We start from the raw sequence: 22,359 nt of genomic DNA on the forward strand, positions 1-22,359 counted from the left end.
AGGAGTTTAGGATTGTAGCTCGTGCATAGAAAATAGAAGATATGATAATATGAAAAAAGCTCTAGTAGAAAAAGGAATAAAGTGTAGAGTAAATGACATAATACTTTTTTCCCTTTAAAATACATGTGTTTAGTGGCTCATTGGTTTGAGAAAAATGCTGTTCTTTTATTTTTTCAAAAGATATAATAAATGGAATGATTTTGTAGTTTGCATCTATTGCAATTTATGTAAACAATGCTGATTTGAATGTTACTTTTTTTTTAAAGAAACTTGCACTTTGGCTAAGCTGTTTATTAAAAAAATGTACCATTAAAATGGTGCAATTTCCTCTCACCCAAAGCTATCTTGAACTTGATTTGCCATTTAAGCATTGCTAAAATTTTCATAAACATATCAGTCTTTTATACCCCCTTCATTTCTCTGCCATTGCAGTTACATATACTGATCATGTGACTACCCTCCACCAATAATAGTATGCCATAGTGCAGGTAGCTCTCTCTACCATTGCAGCACAATTCTAACTTTCTTGGTTGGCATTCTGTATAGATGTGTTTTAATTCGTTCCCAATTTGAATACAAGATTTTGATTGTGCTTGATCACAAATTTATATCAGTTACAACTTTCAACTTCTTGTGATTAATTTACATTGTTTCTGCTTGTTTGTTTCAGAAATGTTTCTGTTTCTGAATTTTACTTTGCTTGTATGACTTCGAGAGTTAACATGGTAACTGATGAAATTCCCACCATAAGTAGAATACCAATTGCCAGGTTTTAGGATTGATGATGTCTGCTGAGGAAACACAAACTTTAGTACTTGGAGAGTTTATGTCTTATATTCAGCAGATGATTTGTCTTTTCACACTATGATTTTTGTGAAGATATAACTACTGTGTGGAAATTATCTGTTTATGCCATATTCCACATTTTGATGCATCTTTATGTCATGTAATGGGTTAGGTCTTTGGATGCCCTTTTACATGGAAGACTAGCTTCTGTTCACCTCTTCCTGTGTTCTGTTGGTTATACTTCTCCCAGTAGTTTATTCATTTGGACATTCTCTTTACTTTCCATCTTGGTTGAGCTCAGCCTTCTCCATTTTGGCTCCAGGATGTGGAATGAGTAGTGATGAAGGCCCTACATTCTTCTCACTCTCTCTTTGCATGTGAGATTTTCTCTCTTAGGTTTGTGGGCTTTCTTGTAAGCTGTCCTTCCTGTAGGTCAAATGCAAATTCATTTCTTTCATTGGATGTTTCTTGATTAGTGGAACTTCCCCTAAGTTCCCTTGGACTATCTCATCTCTTTTTCCACCTGGAATCAGGTGCAGCCTTGCTTGGTAATGCAGCAGGGACTTGCAGTGGAGAATTTCATTTATTTTTCTGTCTCCTACTGAGTCTCATCTGTTTACAAATGCTTTGTTGGTGGGTCTGGGGGCTTTCTTTGTTTTCTTAGAGATTTTTGGTTGGTAGTCAGTCAAGGAGACTATTCTCCATTTCTACATCCTGGAACCTTTTGCAATTTATCAGGCTTTGTATTATTTCCTTCCATTCCTGCAAGGCTTGGTGGTTATGGTTCATTCTGAAAATTCCACTGTAATAAGATATATTACCAAGCAAGTCCAAGTTTCTGTTTTTAGACTCTGGATCTCCTATACTATACAAATGACCATGATGGAAGTTTTCTGGTGTGTTATGTTTCTGTAGCTATGAATTTTGTGGCAAATACTTATCTTGTCCCAACCAGGTTTTCTTTCATAAAGTGGTCCCATCATCCTCAAGATTTTTTGTGGGTGTGTTCTCAACTGGGAGTTCTGCATATATATATATATGCATTTCCCACTAACTTGAATGCCAAACCTTCTCCTTTTTCAGTCTCCAGTTCCTCACTCCTCAGTTCTTGGAGTGGATGTTTTCAATATTCCTGTAAGACTACCAACCACTTATCCAGGTGTTTATATAAATCTATATTCATATATTTTGTTTATTATCACTGTATCATGCAGATGGGATCTTTGACCACCCCAACTGACATGATTTTTACAATCAGGGTCTTTCTGTTTTACAAAATGGGGAATTACAGACACCAATTGTGCTGTCTACAGTGTGTCATTTCTTAGGACTCTTCATTGTATATTCCCCTGTCTGTTTGAGCACAGGAATTCTTGTCACTTCCAGTTCCCACTCACTGGAGTGGTGGACTATGGAGGTTTTCTCTAGAGAGGTATTTGTAAGATAAACTTAATATGCATTTGCACCCATTCTAGGAGAAGAGGGCTATCATTATGACATTTCATATTATATAATAATATGCTCAATCCAAGGCACTTTTCCTGGATGTTTGTTGCTTGAGGAGATTGCACTTCTTGTTCTCAAAATAATTGTTTTTAAAGTGAGGAGCTTCCACTATGATTTTTGCCCAAGTGGACTGCAGTTGTTATATCAAATCACAGGGTTCTTCCACTGGATGTTTTTTGCCTGGGCAAACTGCACTTGTTGATTTATAAATATATTATGTTCAAGATATAAAATGATCAATCGTATGCAAGGCACATCCACTTGATGTTTTCTACCTAAATGGATGACACTTGACATAATCCAGTGTATGCTAAGCTGCTTCCCCTGGGTGTTTTGACCAGACTGACCACAGTCGGCTATTTTGATATAAATCCAAGACTATTCCCCTGGATGTTTTTTACCCATGTAAATTGCATTTGTTGATTTTATAATCTTATTTAAGGCATTCCCACTTTTAGTTTTGGCCAGATGGACCACACTTGGCTTAACCCTATTTCAACAGGTCATAAGTCAAAGGGCATATCATCATGTTTGTTGACTTGCGTTTAAAATTTTACTGAACTACTACTTTATGAATTTATGTTAATAAGTTTTGTATCAAAGTGTAGATTATAATTTAAATTTTAGTACAATCCATTAGTTAATTTCTTGATGTAAAAGTAATTATTAAGAAAAGTTCTAAATATTAAGTTTTGTGTGTCACGAGGTATGTTGAATGCAGCATTGGTTTGAGTTAGACGTCTGAGAGTCCAGATACAAAATCTATAGTTTCTTATGATTTAGTTACTCAAGTTAGAATATAAAATAACATTCTATCTTGTTATTTTTTGAGATATTAATTTATTTATCAAATCAACCAAGGTGGTACCATTTACCTCTTTTCATTTTTGGAAATGGTCCCTTATATACATTCACTTGTTTATATGATGTGAATAAGCAACTAAAAACTCAAAATTTTCCTCTTGGGGCTTTCTCAGCTGTTTTGTGTGTTTAGACACCATCTAATTCTTTTGAAACAAGATTTAAAGGAGTTACGTTTTGTTTTTAGTCTGCTCAAAATTTCATATTTATTTGTATTAAAATACACCTTAGCTACCAAACATGATGAATTATAAGGTATTGATATAATAATTTATGATTTTTTTGGTTATTCAAATATATATATATATATATATATATATATGTATTTGTATAAAACCTTAAAAATGTTGTTTCACATCCTCCATGTGCAAAATTTCTTTAGGCTTCAAAAACTATGAGAAGTAGTAAACTAGTACTAAGGTTGTAACTAGAAGAGATTGTTTCTTTTACTTCTGAGTTTTAAGAAATTATTTGTGAGTAGTAAAATATGCATGCATATATAATGTACTGGTACTAAGATGTGATTGTATTTTACAAAATACTAGTCCACTAAAATATAGCCAAGACAGGTCACTGTGTACATTCATTATCAAAAACTATAGTATAATTACTTCATGGTTGTGAGCTTCATGGATTCACCCAACTCATAATAGAAGGGTTAATCAGATGTGTCTCAAAGCACTTCTCCTAGATGTTTTTTGCCTGGGCAGCCCACTCTTGACATATTTGTAAATATTTACAGTCCTAGCCACATATTCTTATATCTGACTCCAGACACCTTCTTCAAACCTGACTATCATTGTATTATGTGTTTATGCTTGTAACACATGTGGATGTCTGTTGTTCACAGGCAGAATCTTTATTACAAGTCATGGTGTATGTCTATTAAGTTCCATCCTGTGTGCCTTTATTGGTTTGTTATGAAGAGTATACTTGTTCAGGAAGTAGTTCTGTACCTCCCAAATGTGTCTCCATTTATAATTGTGACATACCTATTTTTTCTTGACAGTTTTTCTTCTTGTTTGATTACTTTTGTACTTTTACTGACTTCTTCAACTTTGCAATATGGTATTCTAGCTTTGGGTGAGAGGAGGTAGTACTGTTTTAAAAGTTAACATTTTTTAATGCTCAAAATGTATTTCCAATAGGGACTTATCTCCACTCACTCATTATAGGTGGCACAGTATGATTGATGAAGGTAGTCATGTGATCAGCACATGCTGCTATAATGGTGGGAAAATGAAGGGGTATAAAAGATTGGTGCACTGTTGAAATTTTTATCAATACTTAGAGGGCAAATCAAGGTTGAGATAGCTTTGGGTGAGTCAGGTAAGTACCTATTGGAATGACATTTTTAGTGTTAGAAAATGTTAACATTTTGCATCAATTTTTATATGTTACATAACATAACATTTTAAATGACTTATGTGTAGTAAGTCAGATGCAAGTCAGTTACATATTTAGGTGCATAAATATGAGTTTCTAGTGAGAAGTGGAAATGTTAATCAATATTATTAATTTTACTTCTATATTGTTCTTTCTAACACTGTAGAAATCCTGACACTCCAATATTTAAAATTGCATCTTTAGAAAAATGTTAGTTATGCCATGAAAAATAAAAGGTATTGTATGAAGAAATAATTCGCGAAGCTTCTGTTGCATAGCTGAACTATTACCGGTTTGAAATTTTGTTAGAAAATATCACAGAGCTAATCATTATAATAGAAGTTAATAGCATGTCAAGTGTGGAGGTGAATTATCATCTTAATATTTATCTTACAGTTGTCTATTAATGCATGGCTGTGGTCAGCTGTATTCCATTCAAGAGATACACCTTTCACAGAGGTAAGAACAAAGAATTTTAGTAATTTTTTAAACTGAAAAGAATAACTTCACTTTCTTGAAGTTTTGAAATTATTATGAACTTATTACACCTAAGATGAATGGCAAGTGAGAAGTAATGCATAGTAGAATTTTATTTCTTTGTTCTTCTTACTTGGCTGGGTTGGTGGCAACTCGTATAGTTATGAACTGCAGTTATTCATTTGGTCATAATATGGGGTTTATTTAATGTGAATTTAATATTTAGACTTTACAGCTACATAAGGTACTGTGTATTTTACACAGCTGTACTTGTCTGTAAGGTAAGAATACATAACTATTTGTGTTTAAAAATTCAAATATCCTTCATTCCAAGTACGGGTTGTACTTGTAGTAGGAATGAGCTAGATATACAGTATATGCACTCATATATACCTTTAATAACTAAATAACTCTTCAAAAGTACTTGAGAGACTTTCGTAGATGATAAATCACATACAAAATTACAAGTCCTAGAACCACTTGAGAAAGACAGCAGAGTTACAAAAAATTCACAAAACCACAAATTTCTCAGCTTTACCGACTGACTGATATTGATTAATGCTTCTAGCTGTGTAACAAACACTAATCACTCTTATAAATGCATAAAATAGAACAGTGGTACAGGATCCATGTGTGAAGTAGTTTATTAAATTAATTTATCAACCCTTAGTATATGCATAAAGTCACAACTACTACAGAACCCAAATTTTATTGCTTACCATAGAATGTGTGATCATGTGTACAGCATACATGCACACTCACTGTGTGTACACACACCATAAGTGAAGAAAATGCACATCACACATACACACACACAAAAAAAAAAACATTTGCACATACCATGCTATTATATTGCATACTCACACTGATGATATATATACATATATATACATAGAATATCAACACAAATGAATTATGTACAAGGTCATATCACTTTGTGTGAAAAGTGCATGAACACGTGGAAAGGATATAATGAAAGTGATGTAAGTATAGGAAACAAGGTAGGAATGGTGTAATAAGTGTTTCTTGGTACAGCCTCACAATGGGGCATGTGTAACATCTGGTCCATGTCTGCTTGGTTTTTCTATGCTTATAATATTCTGTAACTTATAGGTACATGCAACAGTTTGCTATAATTTTTCTAATTTTATATGGACAGTAGTGATTCCATGATTTCAATACACAGAAACCTCTTAGGATTTTCTACCTTCATATTTTAGTCCACAATATAGATAATGCACAAAATCCTGTTGCTTACTCAAGCAGTTGCAAGAGGAGGGACAAGCTGTAAAGAGACAAACACAGAGTAATGAGTCCATACAATTTTATTCATTTGATATAATATAAACAGACTTTAGAGTACTTGTAAGGTCTCCAATAATTTGTTTCATAGATACATCTAGTCATTGTATGATAAGCATAGCTAAATTTGATAAATTTAGTCCACCTGGTTTATTGTGTACAAGATAGAATAGATAAAGTTGGCATCAATAGGATGTTGGATCCATATCCTTGTGAAGTTCTACAGAAGAAGTTTTATCACATCATCCTCCATTCCTACCACGTTTTCTCACTTTTTGGTACATCCATTCTTACACTTTTAATTTTTGAAAAATAATTTTACCATTTGTATTCACATAAAATACTTTCTCTTCTCACTTAGTAGTGTTTCTCTTTCTTTGCTGTTCTCTGTATGTGCAAGTGTTGCTTGTCACCAGCTTTTATACTCTCACTTACTGGTACAATTGAGCTTTAGCATATAAATAAGTATGCAACAGCATACCACCAACAATAGTGCCACACATTCTCTTGACATGGCTGACTCCCTCTATAATTTATAGCTCATTCTTCATTTGATTTTGACAATGCAGACACATCTAATTTTTGCTTTTGTTTTGCTTGAATTTATTTTTTAAAGATTTTGTGAACAACTATTTTCATTGTTTTAAACTTATTAATATTTTTTCTCTACACTCTCATGATACTGTAGATTGACCTAAAAATTACTACACTCAGTTTGACTAATGGATTCACAATTTTAAGTTAAAGCAATTACTGTTGTTATTTCTACTGCCACTGTACCTCAGCCTGCAGTTTTTTAGGCTGTGGGTTTTACTTTTTCTGCAGAGGAGGTTTTGGTCTTGTACATTGTGAGTTGTAGTCCATGATGCAGTCTGCTATGTCTACTTACATGAGACCAAATGTAATACTTTCTGGGTAATCTAATCAGGATGACAGGGTGATGAGGATTAGGATAGCCTTTTCCTACCTCCTCCTTTTTCTGTGCAATCCCAGGATGCTAATTCATTTTCTTCTGCCTTCATTGTTGTGTTGTTCCAGACATGTTATATCTTGTTTGTATCCACTGTTGTATGATTTCTCTTTTCATTTCTTCCTGCATGCTACTCCTTCCTGAAGTTATCTTGTTTTCTGGGTTTTTCCAAATACCAGATTATGATGGTCAGTTTACAACACAGTTATATTCTGGGATAAGAATGCCTCTGATTCCTGTGCATTGGTGTATCATTATCATTTGGAGCTTACTTTTCAAAACTGCCAGAACTTAAGAGTCTTTGATTCAGATATGGGGATTTAAGCCTGCTACTTATATGAGATTTTACCAGAGAATTTCCCATCTCTCTTTGACTCTCATCATCATCATCCTTTGCTATCTTTCTATTCATCTTTTGTCTGATGTTCTTTGTCAGTCCCATGAGGGTTTTGGGTGGGTAGTCCTTCCTTCCTATTTTCCATGTTGGTGTTCTTATCTTCCTCTTTTCCTACCTCAAAAATTTGGCTTCTCTATTGTTGGAATCTCCTTGGTAAGGATGCACTTTGAGCTCGCATGCATGTGCCAACTTCTCATTTTCTTAATCTTTTTATGGTTTCATTTTTACTCCAGTTGGTTTTTGGAGATTTTATCTCTTTTAGAGACTAGGAAGAGGCTGCTCATCAACAGTCCTTACTTTTCTCCTTGGTCTCTCATCTTTGCAGCATTTGCTTGCTCCCATTTCTCCATCTTTCTCTCAAAGGATACTTCAATTTGTCTGTCCTTCTTTTCTTGGTCTTGGTGGCTAGTCACCAGATTACTCATCATTGGGTGTCCTCCTGCCAACAGTACCAGTGACTATACCATTGTTTCTGTAACAGTTTGAGCACATTTGGTCAGGTGTGTTTATGTATGGAGTGCTTTTACCATGGATCTGTGAGTGCTTCAGGTGTTAACTATAGGATTTTACATTCTTTTTTGAACCCCCACATCCAATTTTCTTCCCTCCTTCCCCTCGGTGTGGATTCCTGTACTTTCAGTTTACCTCCTCTGGGATCTAAACATCCATTCAAGTGTTTGTTGTGTGTGGAAACCTGTGAATGGGAGGAGAGGATTCTGGTGGTTGAGGGGTCCAACCCTAACACACCACTTTGGCCTTGAATTCCTGTAGACAGGCAGCCTTATTCTATTAGATTTGAAACTATGTATGATTTTGTCCTTGTCTGTGCATCCTGGCTAAGGGCATGTTCAACAGCTTTGTGGAACACTTTATAGTCGCATTCATATTATGGATTTGGATATGGAACAAACATTTTATTGGTTAAAGCAACTGAAGGCTTTGGCTATATTGAGTATCTGATTCAAAAGAACACAATGTAAGAGCTTAAGAGTAGGATTGAATAAAGTTATGCATCTTTGTACAGTGTGTATGTCAAAACATTTTGTTAATAGACAAAGACACTTAAAAACTTCTAAGCTTGAACAAATGACAGATCTTGTTGAATAGTGTTACCCACCAGTATTTGTGATGTCATGGTCATATTCATTTTTACATTATTGCTCCTTGATGAAAAGAACAATTCTTAATCTTTATCTTGTTATCTCCCTACTTTTTAAAGCTAGAGTATATTTATGTATTTTATATTAATTTAGCACTTTTAAGAAAAATGATTCAAATGTACACTTTTAATGTGTGATAAAATAATTTTTGTTTTTACTACTAATGTCCTCTTGTAGAAACTGTTTTAGGCACACCAGTCTTGGTTTGCAGAAGGTCTGTTCATCATTAGCTTTTGTTAACAACTTAAAGCAATTTGAGTTGTTGGCTACATCACACTTGTATAGCGCATGTTTTTAAGTCGACCAAAAGTAATTTTTTTAGATATGAATAAGGAATAAACTTTAACCAACCTCATTTGTGTGTAACTCTTAATTCATGTTCCAAAATTCAGTGAAATATAGAAAAAAGATGAGTTTGAAATGTTAATCTAATTATAATCTTAACAAGAGTGTGGTGAATAAAGCCTCCATATAAACTGTGGGCAGAAATTAACTGAGTAAATTCTCATTTAAACATGTTAGTGTGTGATATCTGAAATTGTATATAATTTTTTCAGTAATTTAATATTGTGAATCACTGACTATTTTGACTGCAGAATATTGAAACCAGTGTAAGTTTTAATGCAATTGAAAGATGGATGAGTATATAATATCACACATTCTTTATGGTGTATCCTAAGAATATGAAGGTTCATTATAGTTTTTTGTTTGTGCATAGCAATGTACATAAATCATAGGTATTACTGATTAGATATTTAATTTTCAGGTAAAGAGCTTGTGCTAACTTTTTTTTTTTTCAGAAAATGGACTATTATTGTGCCTTTTCTCTCATACTTTATGCCTTTTATTGCCTTTGTATCAGGTATGTTATAATGTGTATTCCTGTTAAATGACTAAAGAAGTGTTACTTGCTGGTTCTTTTTTTATATTTGGTGAAAATCAAAATGAATTATTAGAAGGTGAATTTAGTTGCATTCAAGAGTAGAAGATAATTTTTAAAAATGTGATTGAACATAACTAGCAAAAGTCAACAAGACCTAAAATAAATTTGGTATAAAAATTGTCTTTACAGTAAAATAGAACAAAGTCTATGTACTGATAGTTTATGTAGTTTTGATCCTTTTGCAGTAGGCATCCTTTTTTGTGCATATTGCAAGGTTTTTAGAGACCTCCATTAAAAAAACTAATTAAACTACTTTTTGGTTATGTTATATCAATTAGTATAGCATAAGATTATAGATGATAATCCATATTTCAATAATACACAAGTTTTGATTTGATAAACAATATTAAAAAAAACAAATCCTGAATTTCTGATATAGTATTTACCTTTATTCACAAGATTAGCTATTCCTGCTCAGTGCTGCCCTCTATGTGGAACCTTTTTCTTTATGCATGCTACAAACCTTTTGTTCACAAAGAAATATGATAATCCTCTTACACAAGTTTTGATTTGATAAACAATATTCAAGAATTTCTGATATAGTATTTACCTTTGTCTCTCATGTTCGCTCTTCAAATCATGTATCAACAATTCATCTGACTACAAACCTTTTGCTCCTCTTATTGGAATTGCAAGATTCCAATATGTCTCTCATACAAATCATGTATCACATTCTCAACAATAGGAGCATCACATAACGTGATGCGTGTCTCCATTTACAATCCTCTACTGAATGTTACTTTTGGTTTGGCAGCATTTAAGTTTAGACATGCTCTTTTGTGTGATTAATGCTTCATGTGTCCAACTTTGTTTCACTGATGAAGTATTTTTTATGACTCAATTTGCTTTCCTTCAACCCAGTTTCTGTATTAGTATTTATTAGTTAATAGTTTATTAGTCACTTTATTTCTACACTTTTGGAAACTTTTCTGTGCAATGAATTTTAAAGTTAATATTACCACTCTGGGGGGTTACATCAGTGACCAGTGCTTTTTCTCAGGCCTCAGGTGTGGGTGACCCAACGTTGGATTTATCTCCTTTTACATGTTTAGAGATAAAATGTTATGTTTGACAGCTTTTGTCCCCAGACATCAACCAGGCTTCTCCTGAGCTGGCAGAGCCTATGCAGGCTGATGAGAACTTTAATAATCTTTTTCCACTTCCAAAGTTTACTGTTCCTTCTCATTCCCAACTTCAGGAGTCTTCTAGGCCTAATTTGGTCTTTATGGATTTTGTGTCTCAGCTTTGTAATGTTTTATTCCTTTCATCTATTACTTATTCATCTTGTTCTTCCTTATTGCATGAATTGTTTTTCCAATCATTTTAGATTTTTGCTCCTCCACTGATATTCAGGTTCATGCTGATCAATTTGCCTTGCATTTAAGTGAGGTAAATTAGCATGCCTTTTCTTCCAACAACTTCTCAAAAGTTTGCCATTTTTTACCATTATGTGGACTATCCATTTTATATTGGCACTTGTTATGCATCTTGTTACCTGTTTGGGGGACTGCTTCTGAAGGAAATGTCAGTCTTAGCCATGCCCAAAACTCTTTCCTGTGTCTTACTGTTTTCAACCTTTTACAGTATTTTTCTTACAAACACTTCTTATCTGAAACTCTCCACAAATATTCTGAGGACTTTTCTGCAGATACCCTTGCTCTTTTCTTCTCTACTTTAGCCTACATATCATCTTTGGCTCTGACATTATATATGTGGTTTCTTTGTCATTGGGATTTTATAGGTTATGATACCAGGTCTCTTTACCTTTGACACATCCCAGGAAGTTGCATATGGCCTCATTTGTGAGACATTACATCTTTGATACGGTCCTGGAAACTTTTGAGCTTTGTGTTAAATCAGTCCAGCAACAATCCACCCTTATGAATATTATAGCTCATTTGTCTCAGTCAGAGCCTTGTATATCTCAAATTCCCATTTTCCATTCTCCATCTTCCAATCCTTCATCTTTCCATCCTTTATCTGCTCCTTCTACTCAGTGTACTTCTTCTCATCATTCTTCTTGATGATGCAACCCCATTGCCAACAGTACTGGTGACTACCCAGTGGATTCAGATCTGGTGAAGGCTTGGCTGTTCGAGTTTCTTCATTGATGATCAATGGGTGCTTCAGGTTCTGTAAGAAGAATTCATTGTCCAGTTTCTCCTTTCACTGTTTCCTTCCCTCCTTTGCAAGATCTTTTGATTATCCAGCATCTGTTAGAAGAGGTTTGGGAATTGCTCTTGCAGCACTCTATGCAATTGAACTTGTTCCACATCCTTCTAGGGATTTTTATTTCTGCCTTTTTGTTCTCAAGAAAACTGGAGATTTGCAGCCAGTAATTGATTTTTCTCATCCTATGATAAGTGTTTTTTTCAGGGTTGTGAATGAGAAAAATGGATATCTTTAATGCTTGCCAATATCACCTTGCTTTTGTAATTATCTGTGGTTTATCAATCTTGGGGTTATTTACCAATTTCAGACCCTCCCCTTTGGTCTTGTCTTATCACCTTATTTGCTTTATGAAATTGCCCAGGCTTTCTATATTCTGAGGCTGCAATTTCATTATAACATGGACAACTGGCATCTTTCAACTCATTCTGAACAGGAATCAACCAGCCATACTCAGCTGCTACTTTTTTTGGCAGCTTTGGTTGGGCTAGTTGATTAAATTGAAGAAGTACTTCCTAAGACCCACACAATATCTAATCCAGTTCAGGGTCTTTTCCAACATGAATATCATTTGGTCATAGCCTTCTCCTTTGTGACCTTCTTCAATGGAACTTTTAATTCGCTACATCCTCTCAGCTTCGTCATGTACTGCTTGTAAGGTTTTATCTCTATTGGGAATGTGATATTCTATGACATCTTTAGTCCCTTGAGGTTGTGCCAGTAGAAAATACCATTAGTGGATGCTTCACAAACAATGGAACCTTGCTTGGGATTCTCTTTCCACCCATATTTCCTGTGAAATAATCTGCACTTGCAGTTGGACAAAGTCAATACATTGGCTGGTGAGCCACTTCCTCCCATGCATTTGGATCTACATCTTTTCACAGACTCATCTCTTCAGGGATGGGGGAAACATGGATCAATCACCAGGAAGCTTTGAGCCATTGTTCTGTGGATAAAAATGTTTTGCATACTAATATTCTTTAGCACTGCATCACCTACTTCTTCGTACCCAACTTTGTCTAGTGATGGTTCATTTGGACAGTTCTACAGTGATGACACGTATAAACCTCCAAGAGGACACCTGGTTCAGAAATCTATGTTTTTGAATATTGGATTTATTATACTGGGCCAATCACATCACATCCGCCTTATTGCATATCATGTGCTGAGTGCTTTCAATCTGGTTGTGGATTGTGTTTCTCACCCTGATCAGATATATTCTATGTAGTTGGCATTGGGTCCTCTCATTTTCAGGGATCTTTGCCATCAGTGGGGCTCTCTCCAGTAGATGTCTTTGCTACAGGCCTCAACACCAAGTTACATCTCTTTTGGTTGTCTAATCTTCATCCACTTCAGCCAGAATTGGTTATAAGTATGTGTACCCATCCATCTGACTCCATCGGGTGATTTGTCTTGTCCATTCCTCTCCTTGTTGAGACCTTCTAATTGCTCTCTGTTGGACAGATTAACCTTGGTTTCCAAGGCTACAATGACTGCTCCTCTCCTCCCTGCCCCTCTTCCACTTTCTCCCTTTCATCTTTTTCAATCTTGTTCATATGTCCTGTATCCTAACCTTCATGTTTGGTTTTTGTTTGGTCCTTGGCAAGACAGTCCAGTTTCACATAGTGAGTCACTTCCTTGTTAGCTTGTTCCATCCACCCATCTTACATGAAGGTGAATCAACACAAGTGGAATATATTTCTCACCTGGATCTTTGGTCTCCTTGCTTTCTGGATACTGGGTAGATTTATTCCATACCTTTTGTTTTCTCCAATACTGTAGAGTTTTTACTCCCTTTATTCTTACAGTGCTTATGCATTCCTTCTAAATTCTTCACTCTCCCAGGTATTCTGTCTTTCCAGGTTGGAACATTATTGTGATTTTAAGTACCTTTACCTCCATTTGAACCATTTTCCTCTTGTTCCATGTTTCATACTTCCTTCAAAACATATTTCCTTATTCTTTTAGCCAGTGAACATTGAAGGTTGTACCCTTTGTTCCCCCATCTCGTTTATTAAGATTGCTTCTTTCTCCCAAATACCTTGGCAGGTCAGGAGGGTGGTTCCTTCTTTTCTCCAATCTTCCATCTTTACCCTTATCCAGAACCTGATAGGCTTCTGTATCTGGTCAGGGCTCTTTATTGTCACATAGCCTGTACTGTTAATTTCAGGGGTACCCATTCCCAACTCTCTATCTCCTGTAAATCATCCTCTCTTTATGATCTTTTATCTTCTTTTTTTACAAGTTGGACCTATCTTTTGGTTCTATTGGCCTATTCTTCCCTATCTTCTTCCTCCTGAACTTTGTTCCAGGTGTCTTTCCATATACCTCTCTTTTTCCCTCGCATTTTGTTTTTGTTATCCAAAAAAGAAAATTCTGCAATTCAGCATCTGAGTCACACCCAGTATGTTTATCTCCCACTATCTCCATCATATCATTGTTTCCTCTTCTCCAAGGTTTTGTCTACAACCTTTGGCCATTCTTCAGGCTTTGGTGTGGCTATAACTCAAAAGGTTTTTTCCTTTCTTTCTTTCAGGGTTTTATATGTACTTTTATCACATGGATCTCTCTCTGTGGCAAGTGGTGCATGACAAGGTATTATTTAAATCTGCACTGTTCAGCCATGTTGTCTCACACTTTATATTTCATGGCTTCAAATGTTATTGTTGAGTTGAGGTGTTTCATAATATCACTTGATAGTGAATAACCTCATAATATTTTGCTTCATAAACATGCCTGCCCCAGACTGTAGTATTCATTGAGTGTATGGGTAAAGCAAAAGGGAAATGCCACCCATCCCTGCCATGCCTGTAGTGAATAGATCAATATGGTCTGCTTTTCAAAGTAAGGTTTTGCAGTTATCCATTGCACTGTCTGTTGTGATGAAGTTCTTATAGACTCTCCATTGCATTCACCCTCATTTCTTTGAGTGGAGTATGAGAAGTCCTTGGAACTTTCCATTTCCAATGGTTAGTTAAAGTTTGATTAGGTAAAATAAATAATATAATTAAAAAATGTTTCACAAAGCACATATGTAAGCAGCTTGGAGTAGCTCATGGTTGGGAAAATTGATTACATGCCATAGATGCTCTTTTAATACTGGATGTCAAGTTCCTAGATCAATTGCTTAGAGCTAACCCTTGTGTTAAACCCAGGAATTGCAGTGGTTTTTAATATTCAGTTCTTAGGTTTGAGGTGAAGACATTGTGTTAAAGAGTAGGGCAGTGGTATTCTGTAGGTGTAGATAACATAATATCCTCCTATTTGCCATAACCAATACAACAGAATGAGTCATCAAAGTGTAGGTCACCCCTTTGATTGGGAACCTTCAGCCTAGTATCATGTGCATGTGGGTACTCTATGAGGAGGTTTTGGATTAGAGTGAACCAATCAACATAAGTCCTCACACAGGTTTGGGTTGTCTTTCTTCCCCCTTTATTTTCTTCTGTTTGTGTTGTAGGTAATAATGGTGGTATGTGTGATTGTTATGGTTCTATCCTTAACTATCCTTTGTTTTCTTCTTATGGAAATGTTATTGCCATTTAGGTGATCCTGGCCTGTACCATGGTTGGAGAAATTGATTACATGCCATAGATGTCCATTTAATACTGGATGTTAAGTTCCTGGATCAATAGCTCAGAGCTAACCCTTGTGTCAAACCCAGGAATTGCAGTGGTCTTTAATATTCAGTTCTTAGGTTTGAGGTGAAGACATTTTGATCATCATCCTGCCCTTGCATGGATGTCAGTGTCCTGTGAGGAGATTTTGGGTGCAGTTGACTTACCAAGTATGGGATGCCACACCCAAGTCACTCAGGGATGCATCCTTGTTTACTGACCTTTCTCATTGTGGGGTTGAGTTACAATGGCTTTCTCTAGTTAGTATCACTATCCTGCCATGTTCTCTCCTACTCATGTGTATTCCTCACATTGTCTGCCATTATATCTTATGCCTTCCACAAATTGGCATAGAATATTCCTTGCTCAGAAGTGGTGCAGATCCCCTATTCTGATCTTCAGATCTGAATCTCTCATTTTCAGGGGTATCCTCTGGATGCTTTCTGTGGGTAATTCATTGTACTGGTCCTTTCTCCTTTCAAAGTGGGGTTCTAGCTAATCTTGTGAGAAGATAAGTACTGTATTAGAAGTTATATTTTTCCCATACAGAAAATGTATTTCTGATAGTGACTTACCTGCTTCCTCACTTTCTGTTCTTCCTTACCACTTTCCTCCAGTGCTGTTATCTTCTGCCAAACTTCAAAGTGATAGTTTGTTAAAGAAGTGTGAAGGGAGCCATGTGAGTATGTTGTTCTCCTGTTGGTGAGGATGTAATGTATTATGATTTGCAAAGAGACAAGTTGGAATCTTGCATCTTGCAATTCCAATGGGGAAGGGAGCAAGAGGTTTGTGGTACATGCAAAGAAAAAGTTGGCATATATAGGACAGCATGAAATGGGAATATCTAATCTTTTAAAAGAGGTAAGTACCTATCAGAAATACATTTTCAGCATAGGAAAATTATAACTTTCCCAGTGTGAGAAATATGACATTTATTCTCTAAGCTTCCCTTCTTCTGTAATTTATTCACTATCCCTCTAATAAGTATAAAATTTAATGTAAATTACACATGATCAAGTCATTATTGCTCAGATAAAACATAGTTTTTATGGCTTTCACTCTTGTGTGGCTATAGAGCTATGAAGTAGAAAATGAAATACTCTTGACATACATGTCTGTCACATCCTGTCTTTCAGGATTTGTTAATAGTTCTCTGTTACCTGTAATATCATATTATTTATAACCAACAGAAAGCCGTAGTTTCATCTTTCAAATGATGTATTATATTACATTATTTTCTGAATAGAAAATTGTCAATTTCTCTTGTAGTAGAAGCTTCATTCTCTTGGGAAAGATATCAACTAGCTTGGAGGAATGTGTAACGCTCTTGTCGCATAGATTAGAAAACCAGCAGAATTGTGACAGTTATGTGATGTCTGTATTTTCCATATTATTGTTCTATGTTCTTTGATGCATTATTTAATTAAATAAAAATTATTTCATGCATTATTACCATTAGTATAAAAAAGTAGGGTTAAGTGATATCGACAATTGACAGTGATAAAAACAAAGACACAGGTAAGTACTTTATTTCTTGTGTTTCATCTGTATTCTGTGCTTATTATTATAGTAGTAACTAAAGCATAAAAATAGGAATTTCTTTAGGTTAGTTAAAGTTTGATTAGGTAAAATAAATAATATAATTACAAAATATTTCACAAGGCACATATGCAAGCAGCTTGGAGTAGCTCATGGATAATGTAATTTGGTAGCATGATGTGAGCTCCACATTCCTCTAGTAATTTGCAACTTATGATGGCCAAAGTGATAGTTAGTCATTGCTAAAACGTGTATTTGACACTTGTTTGAATAACATGGGTGTTATAACTAAAATTTGTTTAACTGAAATTAATTTGGTTTCAGTGAATTTGGTTCTTTTGTAATATACATTTCATTAGCACCTGGTAAATTAAAAACTGAGTAAAATTGACTGTTATTAATTTAACTAAAGAAGTACTCTGGATAAGGACTAATATACCCATACAATAAATTATGTAATCAATTACATCTGAAAAAGAATAAAATTGTGCATTATTTGAATAACATTCTTAACGGGTAGAAAATATGGAGAAACTATACCTTACATTTATGTATATAATCAGTATTTGAATAATTAAAATAAAACTGCTTTGTTTGATTAAACATATTTATCAGTTAAAAACTCTTTAGGAGTTCTTGGTAAAGGCAATCTGACTTGTGAGCTGGATCTTAAACTACTTTTTGATACACTTTTTGTTCAATTTCACTTTCAGTCCAGTAATACATGCATGATGTATTTGAAATTATAAAGTAAACCTACTCTTCCTCTCAAACAAAACAACTGTCTGTGAAACTGAGCAGGGCATGTTTTAGTAGATTATGTTTTGAACTGTGAATTTGAGGATCTATAGTTTTCATCCTGATTCCACAGAAACAAATTTGCACTTAGAGGTCATAATGCATTGTACACTATACAGTTGATAGTGAAATTCCATTTTATGATTAGTGAGCTCAGAAGTTGATTTTTTTCACTACTGATTAGCTGTCTTCTTTCTGACCTTTCAGTTAAATGCTAGCTATTTTTTATTTAGTGCAAATGTTTAAAATAAACTACAAACTTCATGCTTTTATGGAGTTCATACAAAGGAGAATCAGGAGAGCTTCTAAAACAGTTCTAAGGAATATAAAGATGCTAATTTAAAACTAGTGTATCAGCTATCATTGATAACACATTATTAAAATGGGACATAAAGCAGAGTGGAACAGCTGTAGGATTGCTGGCAGAGAAAATTACTATAAAAATAAATTGGGAAGATTTAATTCAAATTAGTACTATGAAAGATCAACTCAAACATGGAATAAAAATCAGCAGCTTGTAGCTTATGAACAGTATATAACCAACCAAGTAACAAAACATATCAAAGAATTCTCTCAAGAGCATGCTACCTGTATATCAAACCTGATAGTTGAACAAACACCTGGAGATGTGATGGTGATACATGCAAGTTCTGTGAAACAATCTTAAGCTGGAAGACAGGCTGCTTAGATGACAACAACAAAAAAAATTTTTTTTTCCCAGGAGTTGAAAGTAGGAAATGTTTGACAGTATTTCTATAAAAGTTAAAACATTCTTCTACTTTCATGTTTGAATTAAGGGATGGTGTTTCTGTTGTGGACATAATGTAAAGCTAATTGTAGGTTATTGAAGTTCCAGCATCAAGAAGTTGAGTTATGACATGTACAAATATAGAGAGTGCTTTTCGTTTCTTATAAAATTTTGACAGTTGTGTTCAACTTCATTTTGTACCATTGTATGTTTATAAAAATACATGTGGTGTGAAATTAAAATGTTTTGATTTTATTGTGGGTTTTAAATGTGTCAGTCGAAGGTTCATAACGTTATCTACGTATTTAGAGTAATCCAAATACCATCCAAGATGGGATCCTCTGTTATTGCTGTACCATTCCTGTCATATTTTTTCTATCATATCTATCATCTAAGCTTCGTCCATTTTGACTATGGTTACAACATGAAAGCAAATATTATTGTAGGTGAGTTAATTTTTTTTATTTTAAAATTTATTTAATTGGAATGAATATGTACTGTGGCTTATAGTACCAGACACTGTGATCCCAAGATTATTAACACTTTAAATACAATGTATGTTTAGCACAGTTGTTACAGACAAGGTATTTTTGCTTACTAAAACAGAAAATAGAAGATTTAAGTCTTTTTACAACATAATTACCTATCTTGTACACATTAATGCAACTATGTTTTTGTATATTTTGTATGGTTTTGGGAGTATTAATACTCCCACAACATTTGTGATGTAGTTTATTGATTCACATAAATATAAACAAAGAAAATTTGTTTTCAAGATTTTGGAGAGTGTCTTGAAAATAGGGGTCATATGGAGGGGTTCTTAGTTCTGACTAAACCTTTAATTGAAAATTTGTACTAACATTTAGGAACTTGTTTAAAACTAATTTGCATTCTAACTTTTGCTTGTTTTAAAATTTCAGTCTTTGTAGGGGAGATCAAAAGATTATTTGAGGCTCAGGATTGGATCCATGGATTACATGAATTGTTCAAACCTGCTATATTTAGATTTCTAAATTTTCATATTGAAGGATTCAAATATGGGAGAGGGATTAAGTAGTTTTGGGGGCTATCACAAAGATTTTCATGAAAATTCTTATTCATAAGAAATTGTGCAATTTTATTTGTTAAATATTGTTTCTTATGAATGTATTGTTACTTACTAATGTTGTTATTTTTGACAGTTGTAAGGCTTATTGTTTTGTAGCATAAGTACATATACTTTTTAATATATATGAACAGTTTTATGAATCATAAGGTTTCTTAATCATTTGTATCTCAAGGCCTACCTAGTTATATGGCACAAGAGTGAAGGCCAACATATAAAGTTGGTGAATATTAATTTAAGACTTTCAAACATTAACCTGTGGTGGTCAGTAACTGCACATCTGAGCACAGTTGCTTAGAATCATTGATCTAGTACATTCAGTGATGTCGAGAAACCCACTTGTTGAGAAATTTATATGCAAAAACGGCTCGTTTGGGTTGAGAAAATATTTTACATAGAAGAGCGAACAATGTTTCGACCTTCTTCGGTCATCGTCAGGTTCACAAAGAAAGAGGTAACTGACCGGAAGCTGACCACAAGTTTTAAAGGGGTTGTGTAACTGTGTGTCGAAATGTAGAGGGCGGTATTAGATGTTAGAATATATAATTTTATTTATTTTATTATATTAATATAGGTATAAAGGCGTTCCTTTATATTGGTTTATTTTGGGTTTAAGTTGTTGTATAAGTAAGGCTTCTTTAATTTTGCGTTTGTTTATGTTTGTTTCTTTATTTAGTATTTGAGTGTTTTCTATGGTTATGTTGTGTTTATTTGACTTGCAGTGTTCAAAAACGTGTGAAGGTGACTTTTTATGTTCTTTGAATCTGGTTTCCATTTTTCTACTTGTTTCTCCAATATAGAAGTCATGGCAGTTATCACATTGTATTTTATAAATAATGTTGGTGTGGTGTTTGTCAGTGTAGTTTTTACATAGTATAGACCTCAGTTTTGTGCGGGTTTTGAATAAATTTGGTATTAACTGGAATGTCATATTTTGTTACTAATTTTGCCAAATGTTGGTTATTTGTTTGCTGATGTCAGGAATATATGGTATACAGCAGTATATGGTTTCGTGGTTTTTTGATTCGTGAGCTGTATTTACTTTAGTTGGTTGATTTTGCTTTCTGTCTAGGTGTGTGCGTATAATGTTTTCTACGGTTTGTGGAGGGAACTTATTGATGTTGATGAAGTATTGTTTTATTTTGTCTAATTCATCGTTAATTTTATCTGGTGAGCATAGTTTTATGGCTGTGTTTATTTGGTTTCTTAGTATGTTGAGTTTTTGTTTTGTTTCATGTGCTGAGTCCCAAGGAATGTATAGTCCAGTATGGGTGATTTTTCGGTGGATTTCTGTTTTGAATTGTATGTCAGTTCTTGTAATTTTGAGGTTAAGAAATGATATTTGATTGCTTTCTTCCTGTTCACAGGTGAAGTTAATGTTGGGATGTATAGAGTTAATGTGATTGAAAAAATTAAGTATGTGTTCTGTAGATTTGAATCCCGCAACAGTGTCATCTACATATCTGTACCAGTATAGTGGTGGATGTAATGCTGTGTTAATTGCTTGTGTTTCAACTTGTGTCATAAAAATATTGGCTAGAACTGGTGACACTGGGTTGCCCATGCTTAGGCCATTTGTTTGTATGTAGTTTTGGTTGTTGAACATGAAGTTTGTCTTTATCGTGGTGAATTCTATGAGGGTTGCTAACTGGTTACTGGGAATTTCTATAGTTGGGTTAGGGTCTCGGATATAGAGTTCTAAGGCTATCTTGCAGGCTTCAGTGGCTCTGGTTTATGAGGTTTGGGGATGCCGTATATTTGAGGCACTTAAAGCCATGTTGAACACAAAATACAAAGAACTACATGACTTACAAAAACAAAAAATGAACCTAGACCATCAACTGGCATGCTGCATTAAACCAGAGATTTATGGACTTATACAACGAAACATAAACCAAATCAATACTAAGAACGACAGAGACAAAAAGATCTGCCACAACAAAAAACTAGAAAAACTAAGATGCAAACAACAGAAAAGACACCAAAACGACAAACCGTTGACTAACCTCATAATTAACAGATCCGACCGTCAATGAAACACAGACGAGAAACAACTACTTAACAAAGGACTCAACTTCGCAATAGCACCTAGGTACATTCCAAACATAGAAATCAAAAGATGTTTAGAAGACCTAGCCAGGAGACTTGTGATACTTTCTACAGAGAAGAAAAACAAGGAAAAACCAAAAACAACCAACAGAAAGAAGACAACTTAGATAATTTTATTGACATCCAACAGCCAACATGGCTTTAAGTAGTTTTTTCTGTAAATTTTGGATAATGTTTGTGTATGCATTAAAATTTTTTGAAAGTTTTACCTTTACAAAATTAGGGGTTAGTTGTTCTTTTCTACATTGTTGAATAAAATAAATGTCATTTCTTTTTTGGATGAATACATCCAAAAAATGAATAACATGCTATCATAAACAAATAAATTTAAACCAATACACACAAATCCAACAAAGACACACGAGACACAACTGAACAAATTACTACTACAAATGAAAAAAGCCAACACAATTTCACAAACACTTTATTCCTACCTACGTAAAACCGACTCACACACACTGCAAATATACGGCATCCCCAAAC

General features: G+C 34.4%; 1 protein-coding gene across 5 annotated transcripts in view; it reads left to right on the plus strand.

The window, feature by feature from the left end:
* The window catches only part of PGAP3 (Per1-like protein PGAP3), a 64,096-nt gene that overhangs the window by 29,924 nt on the left and 11,813 nt on the right, over positions 1-22,359 (plus strand). For all 5 annotated transcript variants that reach the window (XM_076470663.1, XM_076470658.1, XM_076470660.1 and 2 more), the window contains 3 exons: positions 4,936-4,998; positions 9,646-9,707; positions 18,972-19,108. In XM_076470663.1, coding sequence (XP_076326778.1) covers positions 4,936-4,998; positions 9,646-9,707; positions 18,972-19,108 — 262 coding nt within the window. The remainder of the gene's footprint in view (positions 1-4,935; positions 4,999-9,645; positions 9,708-18,971; positions 19,109-22,359) is intronic.

This window comes from Tachypleus tridentatus, chromosome 12, assembly GCF_004210375.1.
Source record: "Tachypleus tridentatus isolate NWPU-2018 chromosome 12, ASM421037v1, whole genome shotgun sequence".
Taxonomy (NCBI): Eukaryota; Metazoa; Arthropoda; class Merostomata; order Xiphosura; family Limulidae; genus Tachypleus; species Tachypleus tridentatus.